Source organism: Gracilinanus agilis, chromosome 5 (assembly GCF_016433145.1).
Source record: "Gracilinanus agilis isolate LMUSP501 chromosome 5, AgileGrace, whole genome shotgun sequence".
Classification (NCBI taxonomy): domain Eukaryota; kingdom Metazoa; phylum Chordata; class Mammalia; order Didelphimorphia; family Didelphidae; genus Gracilinanus; species Gracilinanus agilis.
The window spans coordinates 42,728,656-42,743,567 of record NC_058134.1 but is presented as its reverse complement, the minus strand read 5'-3'; the positions used below and the strand labels follow the sequence as shown (position 1 = coordinate 42,743,567).

The 14,912-nt window shown below is 35.8% G+C and overlaps 1 protein-coding gene across 2 annotated transcripts; it reads right to left on the bottom strand.

Annotated features, from left to right (window-relative positions):
- Positions 1 to 1,891: 1,891 nt before the first annotated feature.
- Positions 1,892 to 14,397, bottom strand: CDV3 (CDV3 homolog). Of its 2 annotated transcripts, XM_044679910.1 has the most exons (5): positions 14,325 to 14,397; positions 5,864 to 6,000; positions 4,663 to 4,822; positions 3,344 to 3,393; positions 1,892 to 2,936 (listed from the first exon to the last, which is right to left on the bottom strand). In XM_044679910.1, exons 1-5 carry the CDS (start codon positions 14,333 to 14,335, stop codon positions 2,920 to 2,922), a joined length of 375 nt encoding a protein of 124 aa, XP_044535845.1. In that variant the 5' UTR covers positions 14,336 to 14,397; the 3' UTR covers positions 1,892 to 2,919. The 2 variants fall into 2 exon arrangements, with proteins under 2 accessions (XP_044535845.1, XP_044535846.1); XM_044679911.1 differs by lacking the exon at positions 3,344 to 3,393 and having other exon boundaries at positions 1,893 to 2,936.
- Positions 14,398 to 14,912: the final 515 nt, after the last annotated feature.

The window sequence follows — 14,912 nt, the reverse complement described above, 5'->3', positions numbered from 1 at the left end:
CCAGGCTCACACAAATAGGTATCTTAGGCCAGATCTGAAACCAAGACTGTCCCATCTCCAAGTTTAAGCTATCAATACACTGAGCCACCTACCCTCCCCCAAGTGTGGAAATTTTCAAGAAATGTGTATGTTTGGCTTTCTCCAAATTTAATCTGTTAGTCATTTCTATACAAAGACATTATAAGGCTTCTAATGCTCATGATTGGATATTTATATTTAAAACCTTGAAAACAATTAGGTGATTTTTACAACTAAATGTATGTTCTATAGCATTAAAGTCTGAATTAAAAAAAAAAAAAAGGAACCCTACTGGTTTTAATTCAATTTTCAATCACAGTACTCACTTACATCTTTGAAATGCCAAAACAAAATATTTTTATAACCTGGTAGGGATAGTAAGAAAAAGAAATCTGTAATAGTGATAGGAGTCAGAAGAGAAAAAAAAATTAGTTATGACTAATGTTTTCCCAAAGTATATGGGGGTGGGGGTGTGAGAGGGGTGGTCTCATCTTAAACAATTGAATTTTTATGATATTCATTATAACTTGGTGGCTACACTAACTCCCATCTATAACAGGAAGTTAAGAAAATTTAAAGCAAACTAAACTTGGCCCAACTTTTTAAAAATTCTAGTCACATCAAGTTTACTCACCTCCACTCCAAAACATGAAACTATAAGTCTTTGCAGGGAAATATACATAACCAAAGGTAATCATTCTCTTTTCAAGGATCACTTCTCCACTCCAACCCCATCCTACCCCTTAAAGAGTTCAAACACACGTTATTGATTTTAACCAAATTGTATCATTAAGGATTAAGGCTGAGGAAAAAATATCAGGCTCAAAGATCCATATACATTTCCATTTTATTGAATTTGTTAATGTTACAGGGTTCTTGCACTGCCAAAACCATGCCTGAGAATTCAAATAACGAAATAAGGTACAATGGACAGTCTCATCTACCCATCATACAGTATATTAAAACTTGATTAATGTGCATTTTGACAATTTCACAATCTCTTAAAAATGTTATAACAAGAGTTGGGATTTAAAATCTACTGCAGGTCTTCAAATTTCTAGTACAATATGCCATTAAATAACACTTCCACATAATCATCTCAGTTCATTCCTCAGTAATATAATCCAACAAAGACACTGCTGGCAAAGATGCATACTTTTCAGGGAAAATAGATGGCTCAAAGTCCAAGAATTCTATTTAATTCTTTTACTAAGGTTTTTGGTTCCCGAATGAAGTCTTCAGTTTGACCGAGTAAGCCCTGTTCCTCTTTTGAACATCCAACTCCTCCTTGGCTCAGCAATTTGTCCAGGTACACCTTTATTCTAAGAGGACAGGGAGCTAGCCTGCCAATTCCTTCAGATATGCCAGCAACTATGCCAAGAAGCAGTTGGCAAGGGCTGCCCAAGAGACACTGTCAGTAACCCTTCTAGGAGCCAGACTGTGATTTTTGCATCTGAACCCCTACAAGAGAATATGCTATCACATCAGGGAGATTGTTTTACTCACCTAACTTGCTTCACTCTTGTCAGTGGCAAGTCTGCAACTCCTGAATTTGGCATTGTAATTTAATATAGAAACTCAGACTCTGCGCATCAAGTGGCCACATACCACTTTGCAATATTTGTACTGAATCAAAGTGACAAAACTAAGAAAGATGGAACAGAATCTGAAGTTAGATGGAATGAAACTTTCATACCATAGGCAATAACTTTGGGTGGCTTTGTCAGGTCCCACTTAAGGACTAATTTACTGGATTGCTTAACCTGTAGCTAAAACAGAAGTGCTATGTCACCTGTCTTTTGCCCCATTCTCTCCCCCCACCCCCCCACCCCAACCACTGAACAGCAATAGACACATCAAACAGAGCTAGTCAGGATAATCATTGCTTCAATAAACATCCTGACCTTGAAAATTTGGGGCTAAGTGTGGCACCTGGAAGAACTGTCAGATACCTCACACAACTGGTCAGTATCTGTGAAACATCAGGAAAGCTTGTGCACGTATCACCAAGCTTATGATTAGGATGTACTCATATTGGTTTAAGTTTAAAAGGAGCAAGACAATTTTGCTAGAAATAAACTCACAGGTCAGTGAACACCTCTCTACTCCAGCAGTAAAAAAAGGTTACAATCCCACCTGCTAGATATGGGTACTCCTGTCAAATACATACTGTACAAGTTAAAGACCTGGTGATTAGAGGCTTTAAGCAGCACCTGAAGTCAAGCCTTGGCATCCACTGCTCTTTAAAGGCTATGGAGTTCCAGCCCCTTGGGGGTGGAAATCAGGTTATGAAACTTATTTCACAATCCCTCTTCACAGATGTTTCATGTTACTCAACCAAGCATTATGCTCTGTTCAAAGAACTTAGATTCTAAGTCAAAGCAAGGAAGGCCTTGTTGGCGGAAAATACAACACATGTGCTATCCAAATAAAAATGGCTAAAGAAAAAAAATTGGACCATTCAACCCCTCCACCCTCCACCCCCCCAAATCCCACTTTGTACATCAAAGTGTGGTTAAATTTAGTTTATCGTAACCTCAGAATAGGGTTACAGCTAAAGGGTTTAAAAAAAAAAAAAAACACGACAGCTCTGCATGGGTTTATTTGAACACAGTTCTTTTGAGAGTGGTACGCCTCAGGAAATCGTAAATAGCCATAGCTACTAGAGAAAGTATTCCTTAAGGATGGGGCCCAGGACAGGTTAATTAAGGTCACTTAAATCTTTGTCATTTATAGCAGATCAGAACCCAAATGGCTGACTTTTGCAGGATTTCTGATAGGAATCCAGTAGAGCTGGTTTCAAGTTTCACATCGCCACTTAATAGCTGTAACCTTCTTATCCAGAAGTTGTGATCCACATGGTGTCCACAATGAGTGCAGCAAATCTGAGGTAGTCAACCCTTACGAAGGCTCAGTATCTGAACATAAAAAGATTTCGAAATGACCACTGGCTGCAGGTTTGAGGGATTTTTTGTTTTCCCAAAGTAATTATCAAAGAACACTGGTGAATCTAGTTCAAGCAATTTATAACATTGAGAATTCCCCCACATCCAATGGTGTATACCACATTAAGCTTCCACAGGGCAGCAGTTCAGCCGATCGCTGATGTCAAACAGTCTGCACATGCTGCAGGAGATCCAGCAGACATCACAAGATGGGTTGTTGTTCATGGCCGTTAGCTGTAGTTTAGTTACCTTAGTAGGAGGGTTATCAAAAAGCCATTCCTTAATTGTAATGTGTGGGCAGCTTTACTGATCCCCAAGCACAGCATACTGGTTGTCTAGCTGCAGCTTAAGTGCCTGGTTTTTGGAAACCTCATCCCTACCTCTATTTCTGTGTCTTACTACTTCAAAGCTCTTCTCCATTTCTTTATCCCTAAGGGAAAAGAAATGGAATCAGTAAATATCTCTTAACTAAGGTAGTTTTGAAATAATCTTCCTTGAAAAAAACCAACCCCAAGAAGAATGTAAGGTGGGGGGAAGAGGGATGAATGTCATCAAGTTAATATAGCTACTCTAAAAGAGCTTATCAACAATTTTTAGAGTTGATTTAACCTCTTGATATAAAAATAAAAGGTTTCAACTAAATAAAACACAAAAGTGCTTTCTCAGCTGGGCCTATTTTAACATTGTTCAAGTATTCTGTCCTGCGGTATTAACTGCAACTAATTTTCAAGGCTGGTTTGAAAACAAATCTAAAAATTGGTATTTCCCATTTGACATGGTAATTCCTTTGAATTATACTACAGGTTTACTATTATTTCCTTAATATCAAAAGGACATTTAAATTGATCTAACCTTTTGTAAAAGTCAAAAGTCAAGCTTGACTAACTTCTACAAGTTTCATCTCATAGAATTGGGTAGGATAAGGGGGGGGGAGTGAGGGCAGGGGAAGTTTTGGGAAATACATTTTCAAATATAAGGAAATGGCTTTTTATTTATTAATTTTTAAGAGTATAATGCTGAACGAACAAGGCAAAGTGAAAGATCATTCTCAAACTGCTGTGTTCTTAAAGAGAACTAAGGAAAGAAGAGCCTGGGTTCTGCTTTGGAAGCCACCCACTATGTTCAGAAGCAGTACTAATGTGTAAACCGAACAAGTCTCCCCACTTTTTTGGTGATGGAGCAAGGAAGGAGACAGTTCCTAAATAAGATTGTAGCTGCTTAGGTAAAGAAATTACACAAAACATTTTTCAGGAACTGCTTTTACATGTTCCTCGTGCTTGCGTTAAGTCAAACGCCTCTCATGTGTTCACTGAACATGCACCAATCTAATGACATTTCTACTTGCAACGGTATATGGAACAGGTTGAAGAAATGAAACTGTTTTAAGAACTTTCAACAACACAAGACTTTCCATATCTTTAAAATTGCCCTGGATAAAATAAAGTATTTTCCTTTAGGGTGCTCCCATTATTTTTTCCCTTTCCAGGGCCCATTTCCTTTCTCCTGGATATAGTTTAAGCCCAATTCTTTCTTAGAGATCAACTAAAACTGCTAAGATCTTAATAACAGTTTTATCAGATCATTTTCATCCCTCTTCCTTGATTTCCTGTCAAGGGAGGGAAAAGGCACGAATAAAATGAGAAATCTATCAATATTAAATGTCACTCCACATTTTCCAAAATTAACCACCTACACTTACTTCCGACTTTCTACATGCTTGGCAGTGGACTGCAATGATGGGAACTGTGTATCGCTGTATATTTCTGGTGGTCCTTGTGGTGTTTTCCTTGTTGTAGTCACCCTGGCACCAGGAGGCCTGTATACACCACCAGTCATAACAGGTTCTGGGGTTTCTGTAACTAACATAAAAAATGATTTGGTAAAAAAAAACAGTAAGCTTATAGGCACAGCAAAATATTTTTGCTTCCTATCAACTACATGAAATGAGGTACACTTGACATCTGTCTATCTATCTAGGTAAGCTTTAAATAGGAACCTCCTAATAAGAATAAATTCTATTTGGTGCTATGCTATGTTTGTGTGTCATTTAAAAACAGACCACAAGCTAACCTGACAACCATAAGAGAAAGGATCCAATACATATAAGAGATATAAAAACCAGCAGGGGGGTGGGAAGGGAGGTCCTCACTTCTGAGCAATGGTGGTCCTATACAAGTACTACTGTATGTACTAGACTTCTAGTCAATTCATTCTTAGTAAACAATGTGGTACTATTCATGAAAGCAAAATTACCAAGCTTGTAATATTAAGTAGAAATTAATGGTTACAATTAAATGTTAATAAAACTAAAAGCATTATTAGATTTTACAGATGGTAAAATAAGTAATCTCTTAAGACAAATAGAAATTAAAAGGATTAAGGAAAAACAATCTTTGTGAACTTTTTTATGAAGATAAAAAATGAATAAGCTTTAATCATAATGAAATTCTGATAGTAAACCCCCTCTCTCCCACAAAAAAATCTTAGAGGAACCACCATTAATGAATACTTTTTATAAATATTATTGATTAATAAGGCTTATATTGATCATCATAGTAAGAAATACTATTCTATGACTTCTACTAGAACAGCAGGATAGAAAATTTTAAAAGGAATTTCTGATAAAACAGTTCAGTAGCTAGCTTACTTATAGAATTAAAAACATAGCAATAATAGAAACATTTTTTCAATCAAGGACTGACTATATGTTGTAACACAAGAGTTTTAAGTAAAAGGGAAAGAATTACCAAACTGTGTGAAAAGTCTGCAGTGACACACAACAAATGAAATTCAAGCATTACAGAGAAAACCTAAGCCTCCACTTAAAGATAATTAAAGGCTTGATTATTTAAACTATGCATTACGAAATAATACTCTAACTTGAGAGGAAAAAACATTACCAATACTTGGAGCAGGTGCTTGAACAGGAGCCGTTTTATTCCAAGGACCAGATGATTTTTCTATGCCACCACCACCAGATTCTTCCCAGTTATCCCCTGGATCTTCTCTCTTTTCGTTATCATCTTCTTCCTTTTCACTATTGGAAAATAATGGCATATATAGTAATCTAAGACTAAAGAAATAATTAGGAAAAATGTCAATAATAGTTAAAAGTTTAGTTGCTACACAGATTGATGACTGGGGATACACTCTAAACGGATCGCCTTAGTACAAATATATAGAAATATGTCTTGATTAATGATACATATGTAAAACCCAGTGGAATTGCGTGTTGACTATGGGGAGAGGGGGGAACTGGAGGGGAGGGAAAGAACATGAACCTTGGGAAAAAAGCCTAAATTAGTTAATTAAATAAAATATTTCAAAACAAAAAAAGTTCAACTTGTGGGGGGGAAAATCTAATATAAGCTTCTAACTTAACAGACTACAAAACCATCTACCAATCCTTTCTTTCTTTTTGGGAAATAGCAACATATCACGGGCTAGTAGGAACACAACAGACTAGTTTAGGGCAGAAGAGTTGTAAATGGGGAGGATTTCTGAAAACATTTCCCCAAGATAACAGAGAAGAGCAAGAACAGAAAATGAGAGAGAAAACTGGAGAAAAACAAGCAAATTTAATGCTTTGTCAGCTAACTCATAAGAATTCTCCCCTAGGAAAGTACTATTGCCAGCCTTTTCTGAATGAACATCCAAAAGTTCTTTTCAAGGACAATATTCAGGAGGCAACACTGAAAACTGAACTTTTGAGACAAGATCAGCTCTACCTAAGAGATTATGACAAGTCTCTTAATACTCTCAGCTGTAACTACTATCTCCTCAGATGGAACCTAGGAATCCTCTAATATAAATTACTTAGCCAGAGGGCTCAGTCTCATCTCTTAAGCTAAGGATAATACCTATAGTACTCTACCACACAAGATTACTAGGATCAAATGCAATTAAATATAAGGGGGTCTCCCAAAAGTCTCAGTGCAGTTTTAAACAACTAAAGTACATCATAAATATAACCTTTATATATAATGCTTTATAGACTTTAAAGTTACATATTACTAGATTTTAGAAAATAATGCCTACAATATTATGCTTAACCTTAAAATAAAGCACATCTTGGTCAGGTCCCTTTCCCAACCATATGTGATTTTTAAGCATAGTTTTAACAAATTACTTTATGCAAACGGAAGAAAAATTCTAAACTTCTCTTTAAACATCTAAACACAAAAAAAAATTTATATAGCATTAAAGGAAAATATACAGCATTAAATGAAAATGTACATCCATGCCTCTTTATTAAAGAGCAAAACATAAAACCAAAAAAAAAAAAAAAAAAAAAAAAAAAAAGGCACTAAAAAGAAATGAATCCTCCTTTCAAATCTTACAGATGAGGAAACTTGAGGCCCAAATTACCAGTATCCTAAAACCCAAGAAAAACTCATTTCAGTACAAACTCAATTGCATAAAAAAATTTTGTAAACATATAGCCACTTTTATGTTCTCTACTTAAAATCACCTTCTCCCACTGTACTAGACAGAACTCAGGAAAACTAACTTCTTGTGTTTCAGTTCTTTTTCCTGGGGATAAAAAAGTTCAACATGCCTGTGCTTTCCCTATAACATGAAGCAACAGACCCTCTTTTAAGGTCCCTTTCTCTTCCATCAGTGAATTAAGGATTGTAATGCAGAAAACAAAACCTCTTTTAATACATTAGTGCTTCCCCACCAAATCATTAACTTGTATTTTTACACAAGTTTTTCTAAAATTTGAATTTAGGGCACTCAGCCACTTAAACCCAAGTTATCAGATGGTAGCCTTTAAGAGAAGACAGGCAGTATAGAACAAGATTTTCCTTGGCACCCAGCCTGAATCTGGCTGATAAGTCCCTCTTTTCTCTTGGCTACAGCCAGCAAACAGGGTTGTTGACTCAGGAAGCAGGTATATTGCAGAGAAAAGTTAAGCTGAGGATAGAAGGAAAAGAATGGAAGGGAGGTAAGAGAAAGGTATAAGAACCAAAGGAGTTCTCCGATAACTATAGTAAAGAGACTTGATGGTTTACCAAAGACAAATTTCCCAAACAGTCTTGAGCAAAGGCACCATCACTTGAACAATTGTATGGTTGGCTCTCAAGGGGGTTTTAGGAAAATATTAATTTGGATGAGTTTTAAATGAGTGTTAAAATTTTTTTTAAAGTTAAGTCTCACAGGATGTAAAGCCAAATCTGACAGTAGATATTTAGCTGTGTGATCCTGGGCAGGTCTTCAATTGCCTAGTTCTTACTGTTCTTCTGCCTTAGAAATGATACTTAGTATTGACTAAGACAGAAGGTAAGGATTTTAAAAATTTAAAAAGTTAGTCTTCACAACTTTATATAATCATACGTTGTCCCTAAAATAACAGAAAAGAACAACAGTTCTCTAGGCAAATAGAAAACCTTCCATATCAGAGATATGGAAAAATCTTAATTTCCTAGATTCATTATCTCTCAGCAGTGTGTTCCTGTGGCCATTATTAAAACAATCTCTTTGAGAGGAAAGAACACTGTGAAACAATGTCAACAATTAAAAAGAAAAATTAAGTACAAATAAAAACATTCTTAATACCTGGGAAATGGCAATGGCTCAACAAATGTTAATTGTATATGAATATACTATTACAGTGCTGAAATAAATTAACAAACACAGTGAAGTATTTAGATGAACTGATGCTAAGTGAAGAAAAAGTTAGGAAAACAATACACAATGGGCCTAGAGGAAAGATTAACGTGAAATTATATAGTAGAAGCTTGGCCCCAAAGAAGATGGATGAAACCTGTCCCACTCCTTGGGAGTTGGGGTGGAGGAAAATAGTTTAAAGGTACGGGATCACTGCATATCAGATTTTTTTCACTGTATTAATTGGGTTTGATTTTTTTCCCCCTTATTCCTTTTAAAGGGAAAGGGGAGTATAAAGGGAGAAAAAAAAAACAAAAGATATCAATAAAAATCTACTTTAAAAAACACTTTGGTGGCAAGGTGAGATTGCTAGGCTTCCTCAAGCTTTTCTTGCTCAAAAAGTTGCTGTTAGATCCCTAATAATATGAAGTTGGTCTTTAAAGACAAAAACAAAAAATCCTGAGATATGAAGGAAAAAGTAAAACTCCTAGATTAAAGTAGCCCTACTATTTATTATCTCCATCAAAATGTTCCCCAGAAAGAAATCCTTCCAAATTCAATTGCTCATGGTCAAGAACTTAAAATAGTACAATAGTGTCTCATTAAATAGGATTATGAGCAAGAAAGGCAAAACTATTCAATTGAATATTTATTCAATTCAAATTCACTTTGTCAAGTTTTGAACTGTAGCTACATCATTTATAACCAATTAAACATGGTGTTTAAGGGTTTTGTTTTTTTTTTAAACAAATTGGGACTCAGGCCCTCAGTTAGGAACCATATAATAATCTTAACTGACACCTTAAATGGCCTATCTTCAGGCTCTGATTGCTATGGTCAAAACCAAGCATCCAATCTCTGGATGACAAGCCTCTTGGACCTGAGCTCACAGCTGATTCTCAATGACAAACAGGTATATAGTGTAGAATCAGTTTGAGATTTTAGGGGTCATTTCCTTATCAGGAGTTGCCATATAAAAGCTTTATACATATTATCACATTAACAGAAATACTATATTATTCTACATTTTTGGAGTAAAACCTAGTCACAAACATCAATTACTGTATTATAATGTAAGAGGTGGCCTTGCCCATACTCTTGAGTTTTGATTTGTATAACATTGCTTCATCCTCTGGCATCAAACTGTCACCTGGCACTTGTTAATATCAGCTTGCCTGGCCTCTATATACTATTTCACTACTACCTTCTGTAATCTAGGAAACCAGAGAAATATTTGTTAGAAGGCTCTAAAAGGTATTTTGTGGAAGGGTCTTGGATTATTTTTAAATAGAACTTTTAAATTTTGGTTTAAAAAAAACTTTTAGAAAAGAAAACCTCACTGCCTGTGAAAATAGACTGCAAATTCAATAGAAAACTTACTTTGATTTTATCTATCCAAACTGAAGACTAAATTGACACCAAAAGACAGAGATAACAATTCTGGGCATGGGAGTTCAGAATTAGCCTCAGATACTAGCTGTGACCCTGGGCAAGTCATGTAACTGCCTCAATTTCTTCATCTGTAAAATGAGCTGGAGAAGGAAATGTCAAACCACTCTAGTATCTTTGCCAAGAAAACTCTAAATGGGGTCCCCTAAAGAATGAGGACACAACTGAAACAGAACAAAATTACTTTAAAGGTAATTTATCATGTCTTATCCTGTAGGTATCCTATTTATAGCTATGAGTTATCCCATTAAATCTGATTTGGCTTTAAAGTACATTTTTGAAATTTCCATCAAATTGGATTATCAGCACCCCAGAGGATAGGTCTCTTGACTCCTTTTTTATTTACAGGACTAAGCAGAGTACCTGACACATAGGAGCTTGAGAAAAATACTTATTGAAAGTTCAAGACAGAAAAAAGGAAACAGTGTAGCTCCAGCATTAGACAAGAGTTCCTCAAAGGGGAGGACAGAGGGCTAGGTGGCTATCAGTTGATAGAAGTAGGCCTTGGGTTCAAATCTGTCCTCATACACCTCTCCAATTGCCTACCCTTTACCACTCTTCTTCCTTGGAACCAATACTTAGTATCACTTCTAAGACAGAAAGAGTTAAAAAAGAGTTGTTCAAAAAAGTGAAGAGTAAAGTAGTCTTTCTTCAGTGCTTGTAATAAATCTCAAAATCCCCTTTCCCATGATTGCTTGTTAACAAAAATCTCAAGTGTGGCAAATACCTGAATCAAATCCACCAAAGAAAAGGTCTGTTTAATTAGCACCCATTTCAATGCATAATATTTAATATTCAAATCAAGAAATTTGAGCTGAAAGGAACCTTAAGGTAAATTCTTCTGTCATTTTAAGGATGGCCTTAGTAACATGCAATTTAATATATTCCATTGCCTGCTTAGGCTAATAACATTTTTAAAATTTTGTCAATACCAAGTTCATCCTGACAGGATCACTTCAGTTGTAAAAATTCCCTCTACCAATCTACATCACAACTCCAACTACTTTCACAGGTGATCATGAAACAGTTTTAGGGGTCATCTACTCCCTGTCTTGCACATAAAGGAAAATCAGAATTGGGCATGTCTAAGGTCCACGAGCAATAACCAGGTAAACCTGGCAATTAAAACTAACCATACTAACTCCCAGACCTGCACACTACAGTTGTAACTCTTATTCTGAGAGAATTCTCTGGACAAAGGGAAATGACTTTCCTATGGTAACACATGTAAATGACTCAGATTTATGATGCCACTCAGTCTTTCATTTTATAAATCCCCTCATGCGCCATGTGCCATATTCACAGAATAACCAAAAAATGAATAAAATCTAAATCAGTCAAAAGCTGAATATGCAGGCCCCCCCCCAAGGTCTATAATGGCTAAAAGAATTTAAGATGTAGGAGATTGTTTATTCCAATTTTTCATGCCAAAAAATTATCTACTCTGTATCATATTGTCATAACTTATAAATCATAATATATAAGTACTTGGGAATATTTATGGTTATTACTAGGAATATAGCCTCCACTACACACTTAGGAAGGTTCCTTTACATTTTTTATGTTTTATATTTTTTTCAAAGAGCTTACATTTATTACCTAAAGAGCTTTTTCCTTATTCTTTAAAACCCTGTGAGGCAAAAAGAGGAGAATGTTGTTAACCCTGCTTAACAGATGAAAATGAGGCTGACATTCACAGCATAAGGGCTCAGTAATTTACAATGGTATCTAACAGCCTAATACTATCCCTTGCAGTGACTTAGCACTGGAAGCATCAGGATGGCACCAGCTGGTAGCATACCTATCCCCTAAGATAAAAATCTGACCAGAGTTGGGAGTATTGTTTTTTTAAACAGTATCACCAAAGCCCGTTTTTTAACTTTATTTGTCAACATATTACCTTAAGTGAGAACTGCTCAAAATACTATAATTTAAAGCCTTTGTTTGATATAACAACTCAAGTAAAGAGATATCCCTATACCCACAATACAAAAATAGGACTATGGACAAAGTGTGTCAGGCAATTATTAGTTTCTTTTGCTGGTTTTTAAAAACCCCATTTCCTTTTTGCAATGTTCCTTCATCTAAAATATGCCAAACTATTAAAGGAAACAATGTGACAAAGTTACAGTAGAGAACACACCACTTGGCATCAAGTTAAATTAAAATCTATAGGACTACATAGTACTATAAAAGACTACTAACCAAATCAAAAAGGTCTGTGGGTTGTGATGCTATTTTTAAAAAGCAAATACCTGTCCCCAACTTTCTCCACTGCTCCCCTTTCATCCCACTTTTTGCTTTCAAATTGGAAGCAGCCTAAGATTCCCATAATCTTTTCCTCAGCACCTCTCAATTACATTTCAGTGTGCACAGAACAAGTAAATAGCTAGAGTAAGGAGATTGTTCTATGAAATTCTTAGACTATGCCCTTAACAAGATGACTCAAGAATCTGATTCAAAAGTTTCCATCTAATGGCATTCCTAGACAAACAATATGCAATTGTGAGCCTAACCCCCTGGCATTTCCCATCCATGGGCCTTTTACAGATAAAATGGCACAACCTGTGCCCCCCCACTCCCCAAATACTATTTGACCTGGTTCATTTTAAGCCCTTTTTCCTGAGGAATGCATTTTAGATGGGTAACTGCCAAGTTTTACTTGAAGGACCTTATTACTAAATGGAAAATAAGTCTTCATAGTGTTGGCTAGGAGTAAAATGAAGAAACTGAAATGCCAAACCTCTGGCAGGTTATTAAAAGTATAACCTGCAATAGAAGGATTGATCATAGCAAAAGTGGCAGTTTTCCAAGTAAAGGATAATAATCTGCTTTAATGATGAATTTGGAATTCAGATTTAGTAATAAGTTATCTTCATGCTTTAACGATTCAGTGTAATGCTAATGGAATTTTTTTCTTAATTTAGTGCCCTATCTTCTCTGCAAATAAGTTGTGCAAAAAAATCAATGGATTCAAACAAAAAAAAAAATGGATAATTACAATTCTATCTCCACTCAGGTCTTCCCCCAAATTTCTGCATGTGAGCAGAGCCCCCACATCGGATGCCAAATATCAGTTTATCCTGTCAACTAATCAGTCAGCACCCTCAAATACAAGCACAGTTTTGAATGGAACAGAAGACCAATTAGGCAGCTTTTAGTCTTAAAGGAAAGGCTCAAGAATAAGAGTACTTCTCTCAACAGCTGACATTTAAGGGCTTGCATTATTATTTTACATGCATCACAGCACAGCTCATTTGAACTATAAGGTAGGTATAAATCATTCCCAAGTATTTTACAGGTGGTGAGTACTTAAAGCAGCAACAAAGAACCAGAGGCAGAATACATTTCCAATTTCAGGACTCCAATATCCATTCTATCCCCTTTAGATACTCAGAACACCCAACAAATCAGAACTGAAAATAAAACTTAAATTTAACTTAAGTGTTTTCAACTTTTACTAGCGATTGCCTTTATAATTTGTTAGGGAATTTTAAAACAGAAATGCCATTTCCTAATGATCCCCCACCCCCACCAGATGGTTGCCTTGCTTTGTTAAGAAAAAGGCAAATCTGTGATGAGCTTTCTACTCCCAAAGTTTATATTTAAAAACAAAAATTTTAGACCAATAAACTACCACCTATAAAAGAAAAGGTTTATATTATAGTTAAGGAAACTAACATTACATTCTAAGAGAAGCTGCCAGCAATATTCTCAAAAAGTAGACTTCAAAAGACAAGGGAATAATATGGATACAGCCACACTGAAGTATTTTCTTATTTAAATGAAAAATCTGTCTTGTTTTTAGCTGTGTAAACAGAATATCATGGTACTCTTTGACTTAGTAACTCATCTAGGATACGTTTAAAATCTAATATATTACCTCCAGTTATTTAAGTTACTAAGATGTTATATACAGACTAAATTAGTTCTAATATCCCTGTTGATTGAGTTTATTCAGGAAAAAGGAAGGCACACAGACTACTTCAGATGTCTAGAGTAGTGCCTGCCTAAAAAAGGAGTTATAATTGTCATTTTAACCATTATTTCTATAATTTCCAATACTAATGAGGGCATTTAAATTAAACTAGCTTTTCACAGGACTTCAGAATTTGGTAGCTTTTTCCCCTAGTGGCAATGGAATGTTGGGCAAATAGGAGAAATAGAACTTTTGAGATATACCTAAATCCATTATTGCTTTAATGTCTATTTCTAAATTCAATTTCATCATCATGCATCTTAGGAATAAAAAACTCAATACGAATCCCTGAAATAAGCACTTAAAAAACCCCACATCTGTACCTTATCTGCATTGCTTGAACTCGAAGCCCACTGTAATCGATTTCTTTTTGCTCAAATTCTTTCCATTCGTCTTCATCCTGAAAAAAAAATATTGCTCATTAGTTAGAACATAACCATTACGTTTTGCCATCATCTGGCCTAACCCCTAATTATTTTAGGGGAGGAAATTGAGGCACAGGGAAGGTGGGTCACAGGAGGGCTTCCTCCTAGACCTAAAAAGACTTTCGGATGTTTTTAAAATACTTCAACTGTGGCAAATACCCAACACCAAGGAAGGCATAAACATCTAAAAATCCCGATACTATTTGCCTCTGGACACGCCTTTTTTTTCTCAATCCAGAGCCCTAGTCTGTCGCCTTTAGTACAACCACATCCAGCAAACACCGTTACTTCTAAATGAAACTGGATTTTTATCCTCTGAAGATTGGGTTGCGTCAAGCCCGGGGCCCTCAGCAAGAAGAGAAGTGTCTAGTGATTGCATTCATTCCGTGTCCTTAAGCCAGAGAAGGGGGCGTGAAAAAGCAACACTTAAATTACCACCTTGCAGAGTATGGGCTGATTTTCTCCGATGGGAGTGGGGGGGGGGGG